Source organism: Primulina tabacum, chromosome 14 (genome assembly GCF_025594145.1).
Source record: "Primulina tabacum isolate GXHZ01 chromosome 14, ASM2559414v2, whole genome shotgun sequence".
NCBI classification, from domain to species: Eukaryota; Viridiplantae; Streptophyta; class Magnoliopsida; order Lamiales; family Gesneriaceae; genus Primulina; species Primulina tabacum.
This window is the reverse complement of record NC_134563.1, coordinates 7,011,536-7,027,317: the sequence shown is the minus strand read 5'-3', so window position 1 is coordinate 7,027,317 and position 15,782 is coordinate 7,011,536. Positions and strand designations below refer to the sequence as shown.

Below are 15,782 nucleotides of genomic sequence, written 5' to 3'. Positions count from 1 at the left end.
TCTTCACAATCTGAGTTCCGAAGAGATTTGGCATTAAGGCACAATGACTTTGAGATGGTGTTGCGGTCCGGTGTTTCAACACCAGTGGCAACACCAAGTGGATTGACTTGCAGTTGGTGTGTATTCTTCAAAATGGTAGACAGAGAGGTGAAATCATCTCCTTTACTGGATTCAAGTTCTTCATCAGAATCTTTATCACTCAAGGAAACTGATATGCTTTTATTTCTACGAAGTCGATTGACACACTCATTTGCATAATGCCCACATCCAGAACACTTTCTACATTGTACGAAGTCCAACCTTTTAGTTTCTGGTCGAGCCATAACTTTATTTCTCGGTTTAAAATACCCTTGAGCAGGTGTATGCAGTTTATTTTTGCAAAAATAGCCAAAAGAAGGTTTTGGTGGTTGCATAATTTTCTTCTTGTCTCTTATCTTCTTCAAGTAATTACCGAACTTCTTAGTAATCAAGGAGATTGACTCCTCACCAAGATCAGATTCATTTGCTTCCTGAATTTGATTGTTGAAGGAGTAAGCAGAAACTTGTAATGAAATGGCCTTCCTCTTATCTCTTCTTTGTAGATCTAAATTCATCTCAAATGTCCTGAGGGAGCTTATCAAATCTTCCAGATTCAATGTAAACGTGTCCTTTGACTCATCAATGGCACATATCTTGATGTTAAACCGTTCTGGAAGGGATTTCAATACCTTGTTGACAAGCTTTTCATAAGACAAAGGGTCACCAAGACTAAAAGCTTCATTAGCTATGTCCCGAAGTCGTCAATCATACTCAACAATGGTCTCATTTTCTTCCATCCCAAGGCTCTCAAATTTGGAGGTCAACATCATCATTTTAGTTCTACGAACACTTTCTGATCCTTCGCAGTGTTTTTGGAGAATGTCTCAAGCGTCTTTGACAGATGTGCAATTGGTAATAAGGCTAAATATGTTGAGATCAACATAGATAGAGATGGAATTTAGTACCTTTGAGTTGAAATTTGAGGTCTGAACCTCATCATTGGACCATGCACTCTCAGGTTTAACTCGGCTGTCACCATCTGCATCAACAATTCTAGGTGGTAACCAACCGTCTAGAACCCTTTGCCAAGATATTTCCTCGACGGATTTTATGTACATCCTCATATTGACTTTCTAAAACGCATAATTCGATCCATCCAAGATCGGTGGTCTAAAGGCAGCACTTGAAGCCAATGCGTCCATTGAGCTCTTGTTATATTTCCTGGAAAAAAAAAAACAGTAAACCAGAATCAATCACTTAGTGTATCAAGAGTTCGCTCTGATACCACTTGAAAGGGTGTTGCTGATCAACAACGAACATGAAATAAATTATGATATGTGTATCAGAATTAGTGTTGTGCTCTGGTGTTGTCAACACCAATACACAACATGCAGCGAAAACTAATTATTTAACACACACAAATTTTTAATAAATAAACACCAGATTTAAATTATGCACAAGTACACATATTTGTTCAATGCCTCATGGAAAAAATTCACTAGAAAATATATAAGTCGTTCACACAAAACAATACTAGTGAAATTAACAAAACTAAATTACTTGACACTTAAAGGAATTAAAATGCATCAAAAAATCAAACAAAATACTAGATGCATAAACCAAAAATTGTATTGCTTAAAACCAAACAAAATCACTCTTCACCCAACACTTCACGCAGTGTTGTTCTTCGAGTGTCGTCAACACCAATCAACAACACAGTAATCAATTTTTGACGAAAATAAGGACTTTTTTGGAACTCGGCTAATATTTTCGAAAACTTTCTTAAAAGAAATATTTTACCTACAATAAATGGGCCTAATGGGCCAATTATAATAAGGTTATTGGCCCTAAACTAATATCCAATTATTTATATCAAATTATGGAGATTTTTAAACCACAAAGCACTTCGTATCACACAAGTAACTTAGGGTTTTCTCTCCCCCACCCCTCCTCCATCAGCACACCCACACACACGTTATTTTTAAAGGCCTATTCACATGAATTTGAAGGAAAAATTCAGCAAGGTCTTCTCCCTCGTTTCGGCTCCAACGTCCCTCGCGTCAAGGATTGTTTTTCGTGCGTGAAACACATAAATGCACACTTTAATTTCTTCACTCATCGTTCATACTATATTATGTTTATTTAATATTATTGTATGAGAAATATGATACACTTTCTTATATTTTCGTTTTTACGGCAAAACATGAACAAAACTTGAGTTTTTATGTTTCTAAATTCATGTTTATGATACACAAAGAGGGTGCCATGGTAGGGCTATGGGAAGGAACGTTTTTCCACAAGGTTAAGGATCCATAGATGCATGTTTAAGGGTTGGACAAGATAGGGCAACATGCTGAACGAAAATTTGATTTTTATGGGACTAAGGTTTCGGTTTTGAGGGCCAAGAAGGAGCAGGCCATGTGCTACTGTAGGGTCACATTCAGGGGTCCTGATAGGGTCTAGTCATTGTCCTAGATGACTTGAGGGAAGGCTGGTGCAAGGAGGAAGGGCGGTAGGTTGAAGGGTGGTCGTGCGCATCATGTAGCATCGGGTTTGGGGGGCTGTGGCTTCTAGGTCATTTGCTCGGTCCAGCAGGGTCTGTAGGGGTTGGTCATGGTCATAAGAGGGTTTTTTAGGGTCTAGACATGGTGGTTAAGGGTTGGAGTCGAGGGACATGTCGGTTGATCAAGCTAAGGTTTCAAATTAATGAGTACAGAATTTTCAGTAACTTTTTAGGCTTGTTCAAGGGTTATAATTGGATTTATTTGGGTGGGTATGGTTAGGTGCTAGTAAGTTATGGTTCAAGTTTGGTTAAATTTCAAGTTGATTCGGATTAAAATCGGGATGTAGGTTTAATTTTTAAAACGAAGAAATTAGTCGAGGAGCTTAAGTTGACTTCTAAGAAATGTTTATGGGTGTATTTCAAGGTGTTATGTTAAGTTTGGATGGATTTGGGTAGTTTTAAGGCTTAAGGATAAATTAGGAAAGTTGGGGTTTCAGGGGCAAAACGGTCATTTTATACCTACAAATTTAGACGTCCTGACAGTGAGCTGAATGCTGTAATGAATGCTAAAATATTTATATTGAAAGTTCATGGGATTTTATGATGAAAAATATAATGCTAAAAGACGTGTTGCATGTTTGGTTTAAAAGAAAAAAATATTATATTTATTTTTCTAAAGTTATGTATTTTTCTAAAGTGATGGAAACAAGAAAAAATGTTTTGAAAAAATTGATTTAATTGTGACGGTAAGAAAATGGGGATTCGTGAGGGACGAGACCCTAGAGGGAGCCTGTTTATGGGAGAATGCCCCAGAGGGAGCACGACGATCGAATTTCCATCGAAAGGATATGGTGATATGTAAGGCCGATGCTCGGTTGATGGGATTAGAGTGTCGTTGATATTCCCGCCGACTAGGTCAAGGTACATAACGGAAAAGTGATTAATGTTGCCTCGCTGTCTTGTGCCATGGTTACAACTGAGATTGATCAACGACCAAAAGGATGAAATCATCAAAATTACATGGTCAAATAATGTAATATAAATTTTCTTTTATCATTGTTTAATCTATTATTGTGCAATTAATTTTAAAATATAAATGACTATATCCGCATGCTTTTGTAACAACATAAAACATATTTATCCATACATTTTCATGATCTTGAGTTGTGTTCTTTTTCATTTTATTTTTTTAAGATAATGATGAAACTCGCACACAACTTTTCAATGCTTATGATATAAACTTTTGGATTAAAAGATTAATACAGTAGTCTGAAATCCACGATGGTTGGGTAAATTGCACTCGTACACGTTGTGCTATATCATAATTCGAAAAAGTGTTGATAAAGAGAACATATAATCATTGCCAAACATTTACTAATTCTAACTCTAACACCCCATATGGACGAATTGGTTTGCTCTTGTTATTGGGGTTTTTTTTATTAGTCTATCGTACTTTTACAAAATCTTTATCAAAGTAACGTGGTTTTCAAATATTTATCAAAGTACGATATTTTTTTTAAAAAAAATATAATAATTCATGCTGCCCTGCCCAAGGAGTATATATATTTAGGTTTTTTTTTAGTCTATATTTGTTTGTTAAACTTTTATCAAAGTAATGCATTTTCTAAAAATTCATCAAATTATGGTGAAATTTGACTGTCATTTTTTTAAAAAAAAATTATATACAAAAATGTATATAAAATAATGTGTAATGTATTTAATTCAATACACCTGATTGAGTTCAATATTACCTTATGTGTTGAGATATGGAACATTAGACATATTAGTGGTAGCATCTCATTAAATCTCCACTTATTCTTTTATTATTTTTATTTTAAAATTATAGTTATGACTCACGTAAATATTTTTTACATTTTAAATTATTTAAAGATGGGGAATTAAAAATAAACAAAAATAATTAAAAATAAAAAAATCTGCCAAAACAATAGTAGAATATATGTTTGATTTATACATAATTTTCAATTTATAAATATAAATATAAATTATTTTTACTATTTTCATTTTATTATATAAAAATAATATTGTATTTATTTTTTTATAGTTATTAAGAATTTACTTTTGTAATACTTTTTTTATAAATATAAATATAAATTATTTTTACTATTTTCATTTTATTATATAAAAATAATATCTTTTTGTATAGTTATGAAGATTTTATTTTTGAACTTACTATTTATAATAATTTTTTTTTTTATCTAAATGTAAATCAAATATATATTCTACTATTGCTTTGATGGATTGTTTATTTTTTAATTATTTTTAATTATCCATCTTTACAATAATTTAAAATATAAAAAATATTTACCTAAGGCATGATAAAAAATTTAAAATAAAAACAATTAAAGATTTTTTTTTTGAAACTCAATTAAAGATTAAGTACATCGATGTGGAGAGTTAATGAGATGTTACCATTAAGATAATATCAAAATGGTATGTCTAAGGATCCATACATAAACACATGTAATATTAATAATTATTGCGCTAATGTGACCAAATATGAGTAAATAGATTAAGGGTTTGGGTAGCTTGAACTCAATCAATGGGCGTATTTAATTAAATATATTACATATTATTTTATCTCTGCTTCTGGTATATATTTTATAAAAAAAATTGACCGTCAAATTTCACAATAATTTGATTAATTTTTAGAAAATACATTACTTTTATAAAATTTTAACAAACAAATATAAACTAAAAAAAAAAACTTAAATATATATTTATTTATATATTATGATTTTATATTACATATATACATATATATATATATTATTCATAATATTCATACATATATATATATTATTCATACATATAATATATATACATAAAATAATAAACATATATAATATATATTGTTTTGCCTCGCCTGAGTAGTGTGCGGTACTTACCCTGAAGGGACATTGGAATTAGGTTATAAAAGAAGTCCTATAACCCCAGCTCCAGCTACTAAGTTATGAACCAATGCGACTAAAACTAATTATTCTATTTGGCTCAAATAGTCTAGCCAACCCAATCATGTCTGAGCCTTCTCGTTTGATCCAACCGGATCTAAAAGAGTGAGGTGCAGAAGAATGAGGAAAAATGTTACGAGCAGGAGAATGCCGCAATACATCTGCATCATCATTTGAAATGTAGTCATGTATGAGACGGTATCACGAGTCGTATTTTTTGATAAGGGTCTCTTATTTGAGTCATCCATGAAAAAGTATTACTTTTTATGCTAAGAGTATTACTTTTTATTTTGAATATCAGTAGAATTGACTCGTCTCACAGATAAAGATTCATGAGACCGTCTCACAATAGACCTACTCAAATAAAAATTACTAGTCTTCCCATGCCTTCCATAGATCCTTTAACTTTTAAGCTTTTCTTCCGTACAGAATTTTATTCTGCTGCAAACAATGTGATTTCCAAACCAAAACACAAAACTCATTTCCAACATATTTATTTATTTTTATTCAAAAAAATTCTTTTACATATCAAAATCAATTTATACCTTTTTTCATTAACTTAACTTAAATAAATAATCAAATTATTTAAATAAACTTAATCACTTTATATTTAGATCAAAAAGTATACATTAAATTTATTCTAAATAATAACAATATAAAAACTAATATCGTAATACAACTATTTATAAAAAAATATATTATTCAAAACAATCACAAATACACTAAGACTATATTACAAATTAAATTACTTTTATAAAAAACAAAATAAAAAACTAAAACACGCAATGGAAAAAACCATCTGTCTCTGCTAAGAAATATACAAAGAAGAAAAGTATGCCTTGTCATGGAGAATTCCAAGATTCAGAAACCATTCCTTCCTTGCAAAGCATCTCTAAGGTTTCTTACTCTTTCTTCTTGTATTGATTCTCCTTTATAATACCAACCAAATAGTGAGAATGACAAAATTTAGTTCCTTCGCCCAAAAAAGTTCATAAAAACGACATTTCTTTCTTCAAGTAATGGATAGTAGTTGGTTTAAGCAGACGAGGTATAAGCCGTAGAATTTTTTAAAGAATGTGATATATATTTGTTTCTCCAAATTGCATCATTGCATACCATTTTTCCAGGAGAAGATTTGGAAGTACAAGGCAAGAAGAAGATAAACAGGAGGGTAGCGGTATGGAAGATGACAAAAAAATCCCTCCTCGATCTTTTACAGGTATATGGTTCGGGTGGGAATGAGTTTAGCTTCTAAAATTTTCAAATTAAATTGTTCCTGTCATTTATTTTCAATATGACTCGAATTGACGCAGAGAAGAAAAGAAGCCAAAGCTGGATAAGAAGACAATTGTCCAGACAGGCGAGTTGGGATTATGATTTCAGTGGTGCTCATTATCCCACAGCAGTTGGCAGCAGCCGCATACGCTGTCAAATCGCTCGAAGAATCGAGGGCGAAAGATAAAAAAGTGGAATCTTATGCTCCTGATAAATCTTTGAACAAGATGAAAAGCAAAGTAGAAGATCCTGTAATCCGACCTGAAAGGGCTAAAAGTTCAGCCAAGATTACAGGTAAGAGCCAAGTCATGTCTAAATATTCATAAAATGTACCTTGAACAATGTTTATGCATGCATCAGATGAATTTTCAAAGGCAAGTTTCACAGATCAAGATGTCAAGGTGCCAATAAGCACTTCAACAGGCAAAACAAAGGCTAAAACTGGAATTAGTGTCGCTCCATCTATGAAGAAGAAAGCTAGTTTTACTGATATAGACCAGAAAGATGAAATAACAAGTAACAAATCCGGAAGTCCAGCCGTTGGAATGCCTCCAACTTTCGCAGATGAGAATCTGAATATCACCAGTACTGGAAGTGAAAAGGCTGAAATTAGAGCACCAACGCCTGCAGCAAAACCTGGACCTGGTGATTCTATGGCGGACGCTTGGGAGAATGAAAAAATGGCAACCGTTAGAGAGCGGTAACTAGTGGTTTTAGTGATAGCTTTAAAATAGCAGCACCATTTTTACAAACTCTAATGATTCTAAAGACCCTTTGTTTTTGGGTAATTCTTGCATATAATGAAAGAAGTTTCAGGTACGAAAAGATGATGGACACAATCGAAAAGTGGGAGATTAAGAAGAAGACAAATGCGAAACGCAAACTCGAAAGAAGAGAGGTACTCATTCTCATTAGTCATTACCAACCCTTTGACATCAACATTATAAGCTAAGGTTATTGAGATCTAACAATCAAGATAAAATGACTTTCAGGCTGAAATGGATAAGAGACGAATGAAAACCGTGAAGAGCTATCGTACCGACATTACAAGAATTCAAGAAGTTGCAGAAGCCGCCAGGGCACAGGCAGAAAAGAACCGCAGAAATGAGGAGATCAATGTGAAAGAGAAAGCCAATAAAATCAGATTAACTGGAAAAATTCCAGCAACATGTCTGTGCTTCTGAATACCATCGATGATAAAGACAAAGAAAATTGTAAGAACTTGTAAATACTGTGTAGTTGTCAAGTGAAACTGTATAAAAGGTCATGCTGTGAAAATTCGTGAAGTTTGTATCGAAGAGGATACCTCATACAGATCATCAGTAAATGAAATGCAAGAAAATCTTCAGTATGCATTATAAGAAAAGTTCTCGAATCCATTAGACATGCTGATCGTTAGAGTAAACTAGAAAAGTTTAAATTTGGAGACTCGATAATATATTTATAAATTTAAATTTATTGGACAGGTGGTGTTTTTACATATATCGCATCGCAAATTATATAATTAATTATTACAAATTCAAAAAACAAAGCCAAAAACTAGAGGGAAAGATTAAAAAAAAAACATTTTCATAAAAAACTAAGGTGAGTTCCAGCCACCAATATGAAAAATCAGAAATCCCAGAATACAAAAATCGCCTACTTCTTCAAGAAACCCCCAGCCATCTTCATGAAATCCCCAGCGCCGGATCCTCCACTGCCGCCAGACGGCTTGTGCAAGAAACCTTCTGCCATCTTGACATAGTCCCCAACGCCGCCTGTGGCAGGATATTTTTCAGGGTCGGTGGTGACGGTGGTGGCGGTGGTAGTGGTGGTGGTTTTTTTACCGTGGGAATCAACAACGGTGGTGGTGGAGTGAGTCGTATGGTACTGGCGGAGATAATCCTCTGCCTTGTCAACGTACTTTCCCATTCCTTTACTCTCATCTAGCTTCCCGTATTCTGAAGCGCCGCAGAGTAGATCCGCGGCCGCGTTAGCTACCTTCCCTTTTTCATGCTTCTGTGGCTCGTGGCGGAGATGGGATTTCGCCGCGTCAGCCACCACCTTGGCTCTATTGAGAAGGTCGGAGTTCGATGGTCTCTTGTGGTGGTGATCGGAGTTTGAGGGGTGATCGGAAGTGGGCTTCGGCTTGGAATCGTGATCGTGTTTGGTGATATTGGACAAGAAATCCATAGCAAGGAAATGTGGAATGGGATTGAGGGTAGATGGAAGGAAAATGTAGAGTTGTGGTGAGGAGAAGTAGAAGAAATATATGAATGGATAAGTTCTAAGTGACTTTTGACTGATGAGTTTTCTCCCCTGAAATCTTTACTCACGACATGCCGTAGAGGTAAGGCACAATTACGGATATTTTGTGTCTATTAATAAACACTGTATTCATCGATTAAATATATAATTTTGATATATTTTAAAATATATTGTATTGATTAATATAGAGATGAACATGGTTTTTTACAACATATAACTTTGTCAAATTTGGAAAGTTACCGTAAAAACAATTGCTATTAAAAAATATTTATTTGTTATAGATATATATATCTACTTAGATTTAAAATATTTGTGATCAAGATAAATATGACAAATAAATATTTTTATATTATAATATTCCCCTATAAATAAGGTGATTGTGTTCAGTGAAAATTGCATCTGAATATTGACTCATTTTCTCTTTTTTTTATAAATTCTTTTTGCACATCTCTCTTTTTTTTATGATTTATAATACTTTATCAGCACGATATTCTAACCAACTAAGAATGAACATATTTCTCGTTCTATCGATGGTATTGGAATAATACAATGTGTTGTCAATACTCAATTTTATGAGATATTTGTTAGTGCTCTAGAACTAATACAATTATAATTATTTATACATTGGTGTTCATAAAATATCATGATGTTGATGGCTTTAAAATAGCACAACATGATTTTATATTAAGAGAAATAATGATTAAGATATGATATAAGATTAAATATATTGAGAATCTAAATAAATTCGTGATTATGAAATAATATATTGATAATATAAAGAAATTTATGAAAAAAATATGATGTATGATTTCATATATTGAGAAACTAGAGATATTCACGCCGATATCTGATATTAGATCCATAAGTATTATCGAAAGATTTAGATCTATGCAAAAAAATATCAATATTTTTATAAAGAAATATAGGTCAAAAGATCAAAAATTTGTTGATATTCATGAAAAATATCTATGTAATATCCAAGATTTGACAATATTCTTGATGAATATTAATTTAATATCCTTTTGGTTGAATGTTTTTTTTAGGATCTTAGTGAATTGAAATTTATTACAATTTATTAAAAAAATATTGATATAAGATCTAAAATTGTCTATATTTCTTAAGAAGGTGATTAAAGCTCTAAGATCTATCAAAAGAAAATGCATGATCTATTATTTGTCACTATTTTATTATGTATAGTGACTTCATGTTCAATGATAAACTACAAAGGCTATTTGATAAATTATATATATGAATATGTGGCAATGAGACACAATATTTGAAAGAGAATATATATGTAGTGAGACAACAACATCATCAATCGAAAAAAATAAATTGTAAACCAATGAATTGATATTATCATCTATATTAAATATCGATGATTATGATAGTCTATGCATGATCGTGGCAGTGAATTGAGCTTTGAATATTCATGTATTTATTATCCACTGTCATCGATTTTCAATTCCATGTTTCATTGCATGTTATTCTAATGTTAACTAATATGCTTATATTATTTTTTCAAGCTATCATGCATAAGCATGTATAATTCTTCTGATAAATTCTTAAATCATGGCATAACCATGTGAATCTGAGTAATTATTCATATTTTGTTTTCTTTTAACCTAATTTTATTTAATGAAATGTTATTTTATATGGATATTAATGTTTATTTATTGATGAATATTATAAAATTTTAAGATTTGAAAACAAAGACAAATCACATTATGGGAATAATTGATTTCTTCATTTTTTATTATCGTGGATATAATTTTGACTGGTCTCAAAATTATTTGATTTTAAAATTGTATTTATTTTAAAGTGCTAATAAATGATAAACTATTGTATTACATATTATTGTTTTATATGTTTTGCAAATGTAGGAACAAAAAATCTAATGTGGAATGATATTCATGAGAAACCGAATGTCGTTATTTAAGGTAAAAGATATACTTGTTATATATAAGAATTTGAAAAGATACGTAGAATTTGAAAATGTACGTTCAATGTATGAATTTGAAAAGGTACGTATAATTTGAAAATGTACGTTCAATTTCCCAAGTACAATTTCTCGATTTCAATATCTTAGTTATAATATTTTGTTTATGTAAAGAGAAATAAAGGAACACAATTATTCATAGTTGTCTAACTAATGTGATCAATTCTATAAGATGAATGTGATAGTGCCAATGAACACAATTGATATCAAAGAAGAATATATTATCTCAAATCAGATATGAATTATAAAATTGGTAGAAAATATTGAGATATACATCAAGCACGATATAAAGTTTGTGGAGACCGATGATTTCTACTCAAATTATATTTTCATCGTATGTTGATACTGAATGTGTTGAAACATTTCATATTTGCAATCTTGATTTTGGTGCAAACAAAACTTGTTATTATATTTCTAATATATTTACTCACGTGTGAAGTTACAAACACAAGAATGAAACTGAAAGTGAATTTAGTCAAACTGAATTTTTGGTGAGCATCGGCGCTTTAATGATATCTCTCAGTTGGATGATTCAAATGACAATCCATCAACTTTGATGATCAAAAACCTCAATTTGGAACAAGTCGTATTTCACGTCCGTTGGGTAAAATCGGATGTTATCTAGGCCAAACTGATCATTGAATAACCAAACTGATTGCACGAAAACAACAATCAGTTGGGTATGAGCAGTTGCGATATTTTGGCCATATCTCTCAGCTCGATTATTGGAATGAAGCGATTTAGTATGCGTTGAAAAGATAAGACAATGATCTACAAATCACCTTCAAAAGTCAAAGTCTGAATCGAAGCCTATGATGCTGATAAATGACGATGACTACTGCTTCTGCACACTTGCTGATTTCAACACACTAGCTGAAACTGAACCAGTTGAACTGGTGAACCAGTTGAGCTGCTGGCCAGTTGAGCTACTGACTAGTTGAGCTGCTGAACCAGTTGAGCTGCTGACCAGTTGATCAGTTCAGGCTCAAGAAAATGTCCAGCAAGGCGAATTTGACCTTTGAAATTTCATAAACAGTACAAAAACTTTCTAAACGATCATAATATATCATTGTTGGGCCCTATAAATACAATATCTTGAAGATCAAACAAAAGTTTTTTGAAAAGAGGATTCAAAGCATGGACAGTTAGCATAAAGAAATCAGCTATTTGAGAGAACAAATACTTGTATGAAGATATATTTGAGATGTACACTGTAAATGATACATTTCTCAGACATATACAAGAGAGTTAAACTTCAAAGTTTAGTTGAGTGAATCTTTATACAAAGACATTAAAGATTGTGTTTGTAGTCTTAACATAAGAGAAGTTAAATATTATGCGGATTGTGAGTTTTTGGCATACAATCAAGAGTGTGCTAGGAGTTTCAATTAGACAAGAGATAAGTCTTAAGTTGAAATGAGTTTGTACAAGGTGTTGTATAAATAAAATTCTTCTAGTGGGTCATTCCCAAGGGGAAGAAGGGACGACGTAGGAGATGTTAATCTCCGAATATCCATAAACAAATTTGTGTCTATTTATTTACTGCATTTACTTATCATTTCCATTGTTTTCAAATATGCATTGTTGACACATTTTATGTGTTCTTCAAATACCAAAATATTGCATACCAAGTGTTTGATAAAATGCTTCAACCAAAATATTTTTACTCATTCAACTTGCATATATTTTAAATGATTTACAAAATATTTAGTTGGTTTCTACGAAGGATTATTTTGAGTGTCTTTCGCTTGATTTGGAAACCAAACTCGATTTAATTAATCAGTGTTCAATATTTCAAGACCTGAGCTATTGTAGCTCAACGATGATCCCCCTAATCCATCCCTTCAGAATGTATTAAGGATAAAGAAGATCGTTTGATTTACGATGAAAAAAAGATGATATGCTTGATATAATAAAATAGTGATAAATATTGGCATGTATGGATTTGTGAATCCAATACCAATGTTGATTTGGTATAAATAGTATATTACAAATCAATAGTTCTAGATGAGCAAATATTCTCCAAAAGTATCATCGATACAAATATTTTCAGATTTTAAGCATAATCGATTGGGTTGAGCATTTAAATTATATAAATAGTTAACAAACTACTGATAGTACACAAAGATGTTAATGATGAAGCCAAAAGTTCCCGGATCGATAAATATGAAGATTTTTGAATCAAATATCCAGAAAATTTTATGAATTCTTATTTATGGCTTATCGAATTTGATACCACTATCATAAGATCAAGTTGACAGAAATTCCCGTATGATATGGAATGAATAAATAATATGAACCCATGAATCACAACTTTATATTTGCAAAAATACATTTTGGAAAAATTTTCAGAATATATAATCAAGACAAGCTTGATTAAAATAAAGAATATGAATATCAATTTTATGATTATAAATACGTCGGTTTAATTGATTTATTCTGCCTCAATTCAACTACTGAAACCATTGATTTTTATAATAAATGCATAATATTTTGGGGATATCTGAAATATATGTTTGTATTTCTTATGTCAACTGATAATGTGTTATGTGCTACAAATGCAATAAAGTAAATCTCTTGAAGAGATTGTAGATATGTTGGAAATAATTTTAATTTTATGATAAGATATCAATGAGATTTTTATGACGCAACTTTTCATTTGTTATTATTGTAAAACGTTATTTCCAACATTGAAGGGAGGAAATAGAAGCTAAAAACATATTTTTTGTCACGTCCCGGGATGGGGGTTGGTCGACACCGGCGTTGCTCTCAAATTTACATTCGAAAACAACAAGCCTCAGAAGTACAAAATCCAGAAACCAGTCTTTTTATTCATAAATACTGAATATCTCAATGTCTGATACAAACTCAAATGTTTTACAGCGGAAATGTAAAACCGAACATAATACTGTCTTAACAGATGCATCGGAATCTAATTACATAAATCAGAACTGAGAAAAATAACAGTTTTCTTCACCAGCCCCAGAACTGATGCTGTTCTTCTTCTTCTAACAATTTTTCCTCGCTCTTATCTGAGATGGATTTGGTGGGTGAGTGATATGGTTGTCACTCAGTAAGCGGGGGCGGCAATAACTCCCAGTTTTCGAAATCATTTTCATACAAAAACAGTAATATGAATAATATACAGAAATTCTTATTTTCATAACAGAAATCAGTATTCAGTATTCTGAAATCAGTATTCAGTAATCAGTAATCAGAAATTAAACAAGTAGGAACTGAGCACGTTCGTGAATTTCATGGCTAAACTGATATCAGTCCCCTATATGTTCTCTCCTCTAAGGGGTGAGGCCAGTAATCAGTAATCAGTAATGTTCAGAATATATATTCTACCATTAGTTCACTAAGTTTCAGTGCTTCAAAAATCAGAGATCAGAAATACTTAAAACAGGAATTATCAAATCGATTTCAAGATATTTATACATAGTCTACTTACAGTAATTCGCTTAAAGAATTTCGGTTGAAGTCTGGAAATCTGCTTGCCTCGCTACTGGATTTTACAGCTTCGAAAAATGCAGTCTCTTAGCTCTAATTTCAAGTGATAACTCAAGCTTTTGGTAACATCAATTTCAGAGATTGAGGGTGCTATTTATATGCCAAAATCTGACTGTTAGCCTTCCAATTAATGACCATAATATGTCATTAACAGCCTTTATTCCATGTTAAATGCTTCAGTTACAAGTCCTGAGCAGAACCAGTAGCTATCTGCTGGAATCTCGCTATTGAACTCTTATGCAGCTGGATTCTGTCTGCTAGATTTTGTCTGCTGGAAAATACCATCTTCTGAAATCTAAGTTGCTGCTGGAATTGTTAGCTTCTGCTGAAATTTGCTAGCTGCTGCTGCTGCTGGAATTTCAGGTTCTCACATCTCTCCCTCCTTATGAGAAGTTTCGTCCTCGAAACTTGGCTATACATGATCTTCAAAGAGATAAGGGTATTGTGCTCGCATCTTTTCTTCCAACTCCCAAGTAGCTTCTCTTTTGGTATGATTGGACCATTGTACTTTGACATATGGAATAGTTCGTCGCCTCAGTACTTGGTCTTTGAAATCCACAATTCGAATCGGAATTTCTTCATACTTCAGCTCTTCATTTAGATTGCTCTCAACCAGAAGTGGTCCAGCTTCCAGAATGTGACTTGGATCAGAAATATATCTCCTCAGCTGCGAGACGTGGAATACATTATGAATTCTTGACATGTCGGGTGAAAGTGCTAATTTATAAGCAAGTGTTCCCACTTTCCCAAGAATTTCAAATGGTCCGATGTATCTGGGGTTCAGTTTCCCAGCCTTATTGAATCGGATTATACCCTTCATGGGTGACACTTTCACATATGCCTTTTCTCCACCTTCAAATTCAACGGGTCTTCTTTTCAGGTCAGCCCATCTTTTCTGTCGATCTTGTGCAGCTTTTAATCTTTCCTTGATCAAAGCGACTTTATCCACTGTTTCTTGGATCATTTCGGGGCCAACAATGGCTTTTTCCCCTACCTCATCCCAATACAGTGGAGATCGACACTTTCGTCCATACAAAGTTTCGTATGATGTCCTTTCAATACTGCTGTGGTAACTATTATTGTACGCGAACTCAATTAAGGGCAGATGTTCGCTCCAATTACCACTAAAGTCTAGAGTACATGCTCTCAGCATATCTTCTAGAGTTTGAATTGTCCTCTCTGTTTGGCCATCGGTTTGAGGATGATAAGCCGTGCTAAGAGTAATTTTGGTCCCCATAGCTTGTTGAAAGCTCTTCCAAAA

At 32.5% G+C, this 15,782-nt stretch overlaps 2 protein-coding genes across 3 annotated transcripts; one reads left to right on the top strand and one right to left on the bottom strand.

The window, feature by feature from the left end:
- The first annotated feature begins 6,379 nt into the window (after positions 1 to 6,379).
- LOC142525127 (uncharacterized) lies at positions 6,380 to 8,353 on the top strand. Of its 2 annotated transcripts, none has more exons than XM_075629296.1 (6): positions 6,380 to 6,538; positions 6,618 to 6,709; positions 6,804 to 7,059; positions 7,153 to 7,465; positions 7,582 to 7,663; positions 7,758 to 8,353. In XM_075629296.1, exons 3-6 carry the CDS (start codon positions 6,864 to 6,866, stop codon positions 7,947 to 7,949), a joined length of 783 nt encoding a protein of 260 aa, XP_075485411.1. In that variant the 5' UTR covers positions 6,380 to 6,538; positions 6,618 to 6,709; positions 6,804 to 6,863; the 3' UTR covers positions 7,950 to 8,353. The 2 variants fall into 2 exon arrangements, with proteins under 2 accessions (XP_075485411.1, XP_075485410.1); XM_075629295.1 differs by having other exon boundaries at positions 7,126 to 7,465.
- Positions 8,324 to 9,044, bottom strand: LOC142525128 (nodulin-related protein 2-like). Its single transcript, XM_075629297.1, has one exon. It carries the CDS (start codon positions 8,935 to 8,937, stop codon positions 8,404 to 8,406), a length of 534 nt encoding a protein of 177 aa, XP_075485412.1. The 5' UTR covers positions 8,938 to 9,044; the 3' UTR covers positions 8,324 to 8,403.
- Between the last annotated feature and the right edge of the window lie 6,738 nt (positions 9,045 to 15,782).